General features: G+C 52.5%; 3 protein-coding genes across 4 annotated transcripts in view; 1 reads left to right on the top strand and 2 right to left on the bottom strand.

The window, feature by feature from the left end:
- The window catches only part of MICOS10 (mitochondrial contact site and cristae organizing system subunit 10), a 447,625-nt gene that overhangs the window by 363,144 nt on the left and 74,828 nt on the right, over positions 1 to 9,653 (bottom strand). The window lies entirely within an intron of this gene.
- Positions 184 to 7,894, bottom strand: MRTO4 (MRT4 homolog, ribosome maturation factor). Its single transcript, XM_050792789.1, has 8 exons — positions 7,553 to 7,894; positions 4,641 to 4,699; positions 3,437 to 3,540; positions 2,344 to 2,425; positions 1,648 to 1,715; positions 1,194 to 1,345; positions 620 to 696; positions 184 to 492 (listed from the first exon to the last, which is right to left on the bottom strand). Exons 1-8 carry the CDS (start codon positions 7,578 to 7,580, stop codon positions 343 to 345), a joined length of 720 nt encoding a protein of 239 aa, XP_050648746.1. The 5' UTR covers positions 7,581 to 7,894; the 3' UTR covers positions 184 to 342.
- The window catches only part of EMC1 (ER membrane protein complex subunit 1), a 29,811-nt gene continuing 27,782 nt past the window's right edge, over positions 7,625 to 9,653 (top strand). For both annotated transcript variants that reach the window (XM_050790457.1, XM_050790448.1), the window contains exon 1: positions 7,625 to 7,992. In XM_050790457.1, the coding sequence (XP_050646414.1) occupies positions 7,898 to 7,992 (95 nt within the window). In that variant the 5' untranslated portion in view covers positions 7,625 to 7,897. The remainder of the gene's footprint in view (positions 7,993 to 9,653) is intronic.

Here is a 9,653-nt window from a genome sequence, read left to right as displayed (position 1 = left end):
AAGCTCCGCCTCCCGGGTTTAGGCCATTCTCCTGCCTCAGCCTCCAGAGTAGCTGGGACTACAGGTACCCGCCACCTCGCCTGGCTAGTTTTTTGTATTTTTTAGTAGAGATGGGGTTTCACCGTGTTAGCCAGGATGGTCTCGGCCTCCGAAAGTGCTGGGATTACAGGCTTGAGCCACTGCGCCCGGCCCAGAGTTTTATTCTTTATAGGAGGTCAGTGCCCATCACATTCCCTGTCTACAGACAAATAAACAGCTGCTCTCTTCAGAGGGGCAGCAGCAGTCCTGCATGGTCCAGTGAGACCCAGAAGGTTCCAGGAGGCCTTTAATTTTGAGTCCCTTTCAGTCATCGTCTTCTGAGTCTGACTCTTCTGCGGACTCGGATGCGCTCTCTGGCAAGTCGTCTCCCATCTGCTGGAACCTTCCCGACTGTGAATCCCACATGTATTTGATGGTCACCTTGAATTCAGCCATCTCATACCCAAAAAGCTTCTGCAAGAGACAAAGGGAACAAAGAATCAGGAGGAATGGAGGTATTCAAAGTGCAGGGGGTCGTTTTCAGCAGGCAGAAGCCAGCCAGCGGCCCCTCCTGCAATAGCCCTCAAGGCACCAGACTCACCAGGACGCGAGCCTGCTCTGGGGTCAGCACATCGCCCTCCTTGCACACCTCAAAGTCGGATAGCAGAGTCACTACACCTGCAGAAGAGGGTGGCTCTCAGTTACCTCTGGCCCAGAGGCCTGCAGAGCCCTCTCTGTCCCTGCCACGTTAGGAGGAATCCAGTCAGCCACCTGCCCTCCCCACAGCTCCATCACACACTGGGCAGTGGCTGTCTCCCTGAGGTCCCTTTGATTCGCCACAGCCTTGACCTCCTGGGTTCAAGTGATCCTCTTGCCTCAGCCTCCCATGTAGCTAGGACCACAGGCACACACCACCATGGCTGTCTAATTTTTTGACTTTTTTTTTTTTTTTAAACCGGCACCAGGCCCCTGATGTCCCTGTCCCTCAACAGCTGCAAGACTATAAGTTACTGTCTGCTTTCACCCCAACTGTGAGGCGTGCACTCTTAGCCCCATTTTCACATGAGAAAATGGAGGCTTGTAGAAATAACTTGCTCAGCCAGAAAGGGATGAGCTTGCAGGCTTGTGCTCTTGGACTCTAGGCTGTGAGCTTTTGGCTCCAGGGCTGCCCATACCTCTCTTGAGGGTGGTGGGCAGGCCCAGCTGCCTGAGCTGTGGCTCCATGGAGTGGGGGAACTGCTCCAGGGGCCCCGGGTCCAGGCTCACAGTGAATGCTGCTTTGTTACCAGCGCGGGCGTAGTCCATTTCTGTGTATTTTGTGAACCACCTAAGGGAAAAAGAAGCGGTAGGAGGGGATGCTCCTGGCTACACCACCAGCCCATGAGTCAGGCTCCCCCAAGTGTCCCGTGGCCCTGGGCCTTTACAGACCTTGGCTGCTGGCCAGCAGTCAGCCCACCACACCATGCTGGAGAGGGCAGAGAGGGCTGTGGTCCCAGGTCACTAGCTCAGTGACAGGCTTCCAGGAGCAGTTCCGACTTGATGCCGCATATGGAATGAAGTCCCTGCATCATCCCCTCCCTGAAATCCCCCTCACCCGCCTCTTTCTCTCCGTTCCTCAGCAGTACTTACTCATTCACCTCCTCCTTTGTGCAGTTGGTGAACAGGAGACCCACTTCACCCCTCAACCTTTTGCTGACCTACAAATCAAGAGTGAGGCCAGCTTGGTCACATTAGAGCAGTGGTTCTCTACTAGGCACGTTTTTGCTCACCAGGGGACATTTGGCAACGTTTAAAGATGTTTCTGCCGGGCGTGGTGGCTCACGCCTGTAATCCCAGCACTTTGGGAGGCCGAGACGGGCGGATCACAAGGTCAGGAGATCGAGACCACGGTGAAACCCCGTTTCTACTAAAAATACAAAAAATTAGCCGGGCGCGGTGGTGGGCGCCTGTAGTCCCAGCTACTCGGGAGGCTGAGGCAGGAGAATGGCGTGAACCCGGGAGGCGGAGCTTGCAGTGAGCCGAGATTGCGCCACTGCACTCCAGCCTGGGCAACAGAGCGAGACTCTGTCTCAAAAAAAAAAAAAAAAAAAAAAAAAAAAAAAAAAAAAAAAAGATGTTTCTGGTCGTCACAGCAGGAAGGAGTGGGAGGCAGGAAGGGTGCTATTCCCTGGGTCCGGAGGTGAAGGGAGAACCCGGAGCTTTAAGCCAGGCCCTGCTCTCCCTGAGCCACGGGCCAGCCGACGGCTAGGGGAGGCTATCACGTGGGAGTAGTGGGAGAGAAGGCGGCTCTGCCTCAGCCCCACCCCGTGAAAACCAGAGATTTACCTGGTGCAGGTTGTCTTTGTACTCATCAGATGGGCTTCGACCCAAGGCCACCATCATTACCTTGTTTTTGCCAAAGAACATCCTACCAAGCAAGAGAAAGAGCATTCTGTGAAGGAAGTGCCCTGCCCTCCCCGCCCCTTAGCAACATGCAAAGCAGCTCTGGTCCCCAGTGAGCTCAGGCCCAGGCTGAGCCAGTGGCACTCACTTCTCCATGCTGCCTGGCCACACTGTCCCCACTTCGGGGTCCTTTTCATTATGTTCCCACCCACAGACCCCTGACATGGCAACACTTTGTCTCCCAGCCCATCACGAGCATCATGTACGGGTTCTCCATCTGGATGTATGCAGCAGGCACGTTAACAGCCTGAACCAGAGCTGGGGCGGCAGGAGACCAACACCAGAGCCACCTGCTCCAGGACAGAAACTGCCCATGTGGCTCCTGCATCCTGCTCCCAGGTCACTGTCTGTGTCCCAGTGCCCATGCTGACATTCTAAAACTGGTGTGATGCTCCTAAATGGCCCAAAGTCCAGGGTTAAAGGGCCACTTCTCTGGAAAGGACCACCTCTCAAACATCTCAATTGCCAAGTCCTGCCCCCAGGAGCTCAGTGCAAAATCTGCTTTTTCTCTTTTTGAGATGGAGTTTCACTCTGTCACTCAGGCTGGAGTGCAATGTGCGATCTCAGCTCACTTGAACCTCATGAGTTCAAGCAATTCTTCTGCCTCATCCTCCCGAGTAGCTGGGATTATATTATAGATGCCCGCCACTATGCCCGGCTAATTTTTGTATTTTCAGTAGATAAGGGGTTTTGCCATGTTGGCCAGGCTGGTCTCAAACTCCTACCTCAGGTGACCTGCCTGCCTCAGCCTCCCGAAGTGCTAGGATTACAGGTGTGAGCCACCGCACCCGGCCCAAGACCAGCTGTAACAGTGAAAAGGAAGTGCTCTTCAGTGGCAGGTAGCACTTTGTCATTATTAAGGTGTCAGTGGCATGACCCAGGCACCTAAAGGGTCAGAAATTGCTCCTATACTTTGACTGAGAGCAGCCTGGCCGGGTCCCCACTCAGAAGGGCCTTCTTCCCCCTGCCCGCTCACCGGCTGTGCTTCCAGGCGTTCCGGATGTCCTTCAGCTTGCTGTTCCTCATGTTGGCCACAGAGAAGATGAAAAGGTACTTGTAGGTGTCCACACATTTCCGAAGCTGTGGGACAATTCACCAGGCTCTGAGTTCAAGCAGCAGCATACAATGGGCACTACTCTGGTCTCAGATGAGAATGAATCTGCTCTGGGCCCCTGACAACTATGGAAACTGGAAGAACTGGAGGCCTCTAATTGGGTTGTCTCCTACCTCTATTACTGAAATTAGGATCCCTAACTACAGGGGAGGCTGAGCCATGGATCTATACCCCACGGCCTTTTCCAGGTTTCTCACTTATCTATGACCAACAGTGGAACTGACCATCAACGGTTAACCTAGAAACATTCACCCACACTACGAAGGGTCCTGCTACGTGGAAGCATATGGAGCCTCACTGTTATAAGGGGAGGCAGCTGATCGGCACTGCTCTGCACGTGGTGCTGGCCAAAGCCACCAGGAGGCAGCCTCCAGGAGTGGAGTCATTGTGCAGAAGGAGACTGTTTCATCCAGCCTGCAGCCCAGGTTGGCAAGTCAGAAGCTGTACAGACAGTGGGTTGGTGCAGTCACCTACACCTGGTAAATCTCCCAGCTTTTTTTTTTTTAAAGACAGGGTCTCACTCTGTTGCCCAGGCTGCATACTGCCATGTCCAGCTAGCTTTTTTTTTTTTCTTTTCTTTTTGTAGAGATGAGGTTTTGTCATGTTGTCCAGGCTGCTCTTGAACTCTCAGACTCAAGCTATCTGACCACTTGGGCTCCCAGATTACTGTAATCCCACGCTGGGATTACAGGCGTGGCCCACCGTTCCTGGCCTCCTCCTGTTTTTTGTCATTGGGCAGGCTAACAAACCTCTATAAGCTTCAGTGACCCCAAATGCAAAACAGCAACATCATCACCTAGTACCCACATCTCAGCGATGTTATGAGGATGGAGTGGAATGACACATAAGAAACACTTAGTGCAGGACAGGGCAGAGAGTATGAGCTAGTCAAAGCTGGAAATCATCACTATGGAAGTTTTTGCTGGTGCTGCTGCTGGAGGAAAAAGGGCTGGATTAGCAGCTTGGAGATTTTTTTTTTCCAATAGTATGCTCCCCTGGCCAACAGTCCTATACCTACCTTGATAAAACAAACAATTGCAAGCTCTAGAAAAAGAAAACTTCTTACCTCTTCTATCAGGTTTTGTTTCAATTCCAAGCCTTTCTTGGCAGTTTTGGTTAAGGAGACTAATAAAAACAAAAAGGAGAGAGATGATGAGGGACCAATCTAGATGCATTGGACACTTATTTTTTTCTCCCCTTTGGCAGAGAGCTCAGTTGGATGCAGCCATTCTGAAAAAAGGCAGCAAGGCCTTCGTGGCCATCATTTCTGGCACACAAAGCCATTTCCAGGGCCCATGGAATGCCTACTCATTAGCATCCTGGCCCTGAAGATCTCTGGATATAACTCCTGCTATTTAGACAAACTAGGCCTTTCTTAGCCCCTAAGGCTCACCCAGAAAACTTGACTGCGGTGTGGGGGTGGAGACTGTTCCCGCTGCTGGGAGTGCTCTCAGTGGCAGACCTCACCTGCTGGCTGAGGCAGGCCCCTATTTATTTCTTTTTTGAGATGGGATCTCACTCTGTCACCCAGGCTGGCATGCAGTGGCACGACCTTGGCGCACTGCAACCTTGAGCTCCTGGGCTCAGGCAATCCTCCCACAGGATGACAGGTACACCCCACCATGGCCTGCTAATTTTGGCTGGGACCATAGAAATGCACCACCATGCCCAGGTGAGTTTTGTATTTTTGCAGAGATGGGTTTTGCCATGTTGCCCAGGTTGGTCTTGAACTCCTGGGCTCAAGAGATCTGCCTACCTCAGCCTCCGAAAGTGTTGGAATCATAGGTGTGAGCCACCACACCCGGCCCCTTGCTGCTCTTGACCATGATGCAGAGGCCACTCTAGCTGGCCTATGCTGTGCAACCATGAGACCGGGGACTGAATCTCCTGTTATGTATCTGCACTCCAGTTTTGCAATCTGGACCCACAGATGCAGCAACACCTCTCTGGGGAGGAATATGTACCTCTACTGTAAAAATGGCTGGGGCCCAATTTGCCCTCTACCCAGAGAGTTTGCATTTGCCAGACCTGACCTGGGCCCCCTCCACAGAATCAAATCGTTCCACAAACACTTAACAGAACTCCAACTGCAAAGCCCCGGGCGCCTTCACAAAGGGACCCGGGCCTCTCTTCTTTAACCTGCCCGGCACTCAGCCCCTCTTAACAAGGTACCACACAGACAAAGACACTGACATCAGTCAATGGTAAGTGGAGTAGAGGGGGGCAAACGAAATATAGCGGGCCACTTCCCATCATTTCCACTGTTACACCTTTGGCTCAAGTCAGCATCACCCTCTTTTGGATTAATGCTGGTCTCACTGCTTCCATCCCTGCCCTCTGCCCTGTCTTCCCCAACTATTCTCACCAAGGCAACCAGAGTGACCCTTTATAAGCAAAGGTAAATCACATGAGTCCTCTGCTACCCATTTCACCTGGGCAGGAAAGCCAATGCCTTACTAAGGCCGAGGAAGCCCTGCCCTCTCTGCCTAACCCCTCCCCCAACTGTATTTGGCTCCTTCTGCTCCAGCCCCACTGGCCTCTTGTCCCAAACATGTCAAACCTGCTCCCACTTCAGAGCCTTTTCAGTTTACGTTCCCTCTACTTGCAACAGCACTCTTCCAGATAATTCCACAGGTGCACAATTCCACGGGTTGCTCGCTTCCTTTAATTTTGTTCGTCGCCTCATCAGTGAGACCTTTCTTGACCACATTATACAAAATATTGCCGTCTCTTCACCCCACTTTTACTCAATCTGATTTTTAGCATTTTGTGGAATGTGTTTCCCCCTGAAACGTTAGGCTCGATAAGAAACAGGCCTTCTTTGTAACTGCTGTATCCTCCAACGCCTAGAAAGTGCCAGACCCCTGAATATTTTTGAGTATGCCAGGGAGTCGGGTTAAAAGAGATACCACCACAGCAAAGGTGGTCAAAAATGGTCTCTTAAGTGAGCCACTACGCTCAAGTCGGGCGTAGTTCCAGACCGCTTTGGCAACACACTGAAAGTCGTCTCTAAAAAACAACAACAACAACAACAACAACAAAACCTAGCTGGGTGTAGTGGCGTGCACCTGTAGTCTCAGCTACTCGGGAGGCTGAGGTGGGAGGATCGCTTAAGCCAAGGAGGTCAAGGCTGCAGTAACTTATTTTTGAGACGGAGTCTCGCTCTGTCGCGCCCAGGATGGAGTGCAGTGGCGCGATCTCGGCTCATTGCAACCTCTGCTTCCCGGGTTCAAGCGATTCTCCCACCTCAGTCTCCCAAGTAGCTGGCATTACAGGCACCCGCCACCACGCCCATCTAATTCTTAGTATTTTTAGTAGAGAAGGGGTTTCACCATATTGGCCAGGCTGGTCTAGAACTCCCGACCTCAGATGATCCACCCACGTTGGCCTCCCAAAGTGCTGGGATTACAGGCGTGAGCCACCACACCCGGCCTGTGGCGCCACTGCACTCCAGCCTGGGCAACAGAGCGAGACCCTGACTCAGAAGAGTCCTATTAACTGACAACTAAGAAGGAGCAAGCCATACGAAGAGGTAAGCATGCCAGACAGAAACAACCGCAGACACACAACGCCAGACACGGGAAAAAGCCTGTGCTGAAAGAAGGGAACGGGGAAAGGCAGCCAGGGTGGCGGGAGCGCAGGAAGATGAGAAAGGGCCGAGGTTGGGAAAAGTGGGCCGAAATGGCACCAGGCACAGCCGGGGGCGGTGTTCAGGAGCTGCCTCCCGGCCCAGTAGGCCTTGTAAGAGCACTTGAAACTAGGCAAGAGTCTCCGCTCCCCGGACCCGACCAGGCGTCAGCCCCCTCTGGCGGTTTTACAGCCTCGAAGCCCCCATTCCGGCTAGCAGCGAGGCAGCGGAACACCTCGAGGATGTCCTGGCGTTCCATTCTGCGCCCCCGCCGCCCCGAAGCTCTCACCGCAGGCTGGGCAGCCAACCCACGGAGGTCCCCCCAGGGGCCCAATGCCCCCTTTGCCCACCTTTCTTGTCGCGCTTGGATTTGGGCATCGCGCTGAATCCACGTGCGGCGGAAGACGGTGCACCCCGTTAGGACCCCGGCGGCGCGGGGGCCTCTGGGACGCCTCTCGGGGGCTGCCCCTCGCGTGTGCCTGACCCAGCACTGCAGCCTGCCTTTTTCTGCCGAGCCACCACCTGCGCTTTCTCCCGCGCCTGTAAGGCTACTTCCCGCGTGCCGAGGAAATCCCCGAATCCCAAGCGTCCGACCGAGGGCCTCGCACACGGTCCCAACTCTGTGGTCCCGCGGAGGCGGAGCCCGCGGCCCGGTGCATGCCGGGACGGCGGTGGGCGGTGCCTGCGCTCGCATCATGGCGGCTGAGTGGGCTTCTCGTTTCTGGCTTTGGGCTGTGCTGCTGATTCCTGTGGCCGCGGTCTACGAAGACCAAGTGGGCAAGTTTGATTGGTGCGTACGTGTAGAACATATTCGAGAGATAAGTGGCTGTTTCCACGGTACCTGTCTCCTGCCTGCTAAAGGGAAGGGGGTTGTCATGTAACAGGATTGGCCGCATAATTTGCAGGACCCAGTACAAAATGAAAACGTGGGGCGCCTTGTTCAAAAATTAAGGATTTAAAGTCGTTCGAAGCAGAGCTTTAAACCAAGTGTTACGGGTCCTTCTAAGCTGATCCTTGTGTGTAAGCCGGCCCTGCCATCCAGGCATGCTTGGGGTGCTGGTCAGAGGTCACTGATCCCATTCTCCCTCGTCAGGTTCCATTTCTTTGACTGTCAGGTTTCTGGTCTACCAGGTGTCAGAGGTCGCCACGCCGTCAGTGAACTTGAATTCCTACTCGAATTGGTGTCTTGTAGGCATTTGAACAGGAGCTTTCGTCTTAAAAGTCCTAAACTGCACCCTTTTCCCCCTCTCATCAACCTAGTCTGGCCCTGGGCTCAGAGCAGGATTGCCCAAAACTCTGAGCAGCTAGAATATGCCATTCATTCCTTCATTCACCCACTCACGTCTTCCTTAAGGCCCTGAAGTAGCTTGCTTTTGTTTAAATTTTACCAATTAAGAGTTGTGTGATCTTGGGGAAAGTGGCTTAACCACTCTGTGCCTTTGTTTCTTTGTCTATACAATGGGTTTACTAACAGTCTGTTATCTATTACAGTACTTGTGAGAATGAATGAGACAGTCCAATTAAATTACTTAGAACAATGCCTGGCTCATTGAATGCAGTCATTAAATGTTACCTGTTATTATTGCTCTTTACACTTTATTCTTCAGGGCCCAGCTCAGATTTCTCCTCCTCTGAAGTATTTTCTGTCTTGAAAAAGTTGATTCACATATATGTTGAGTACCTGTTATGCCAGACAGTGTGACAAATGCAACATAAGTTACATTTTTAATGATGTGCGCAACTGTTCACAATGTCATATGTGTATATTACACATATATAGCAGGTGATATATATATCTAATGTTGCAGAATACTAGGTATATGCAATTTTCTTTTCATGAATGAATGAATGAATGGCATTTCCTAACTGCTTAGTGTTTTGGGCAACTCTGCTCTGAGCCCAGGGCCAGGCTAGGCTGATGGGGGGGAAAGACTCCGTTTAAGATTTTTCTTTCTTTCTTTTCTTTTCTTTTTTTTCTTTTTTTTTTTTAAGACGGAGTTTCTCTCTTGTTGCCCAGGCTGGCGTGCAGTGGTGCGATCTCGGCTCACTGCAACCTCCACCTCCTGGGTTCAAGCAGTTCTCCTGCCTCAGCCTCCCGAGTAGCTGGGGTTACAGGCATGAGCCACCATGCCCAGCTAATTTTGTATTTTTTGTAGAGATGAGGCTTCTCCATGTTGGTCAGGCTGGCCTCGAACTCCTGACCTCAGGTGATCCACCCGCCTCGGCCTCGCAAAGTGTTGGGATTACAGGTGTGAGCCACAGAGCCTGGCTAATAAACACCTCCGGTTTTTTTTTTTTTGAGGCGGAGTCTCACTCTGTCCTCCAGGCTGGAGTGCAGTGGCGTGATCTCGACTCACTGCAAGCTCCGCCTCCCGGGTTCATGCCATTTTCCTGCCTCAGCCTCCCGAGTACCTGGGACTACAGGCGCCGCCACCACGCCCAACTAATTTT

This window comes from Macaca thibetana, chromosome 1 (assembly GCF_024542745.1).
Source record: "Macaca thibetana thibetana isolate TM-01 chromosome 1, ASM2454274v1, whole genome shotgun sequence".
NCBI classification, from domain to species: domain Eukaryota; kingdom Metazoa; phylum Chordata; class Mammalia; order Primates; family Cercopithecidae; genus Macaca; species Macaca thibetana.
This window is presented reverse-complemented; position numbering and strand designations above follow the sequence as displayed.

What these genes read in the sequence shown, in the direction of transcription:
- MRTO4 (XM_050792789.1), bottom strand. Translation starts at nt 7,580, where the DNA reads ATGCCCAAATCCAAGCGCGACAAGAAAG. An exon ending in ATCCAAGCGCGACAAGAAAG is followed by an intron (nt 4,700 to 7,552) that starts GTGGGCAAAGGG and finishes TGTTTTTATTAG; the next exon opens with TCTCCTTAACCAAAACTGCC. An exon ending in CAGAGCAGGCTCGCGTCCTG is followed by an intron (nt 493 to 619) that starts GTGAGTCTGGTG and finishes TGTCTCTTGCAG; the next exon opens with AAGCTTTTTGGGTATGAGAT.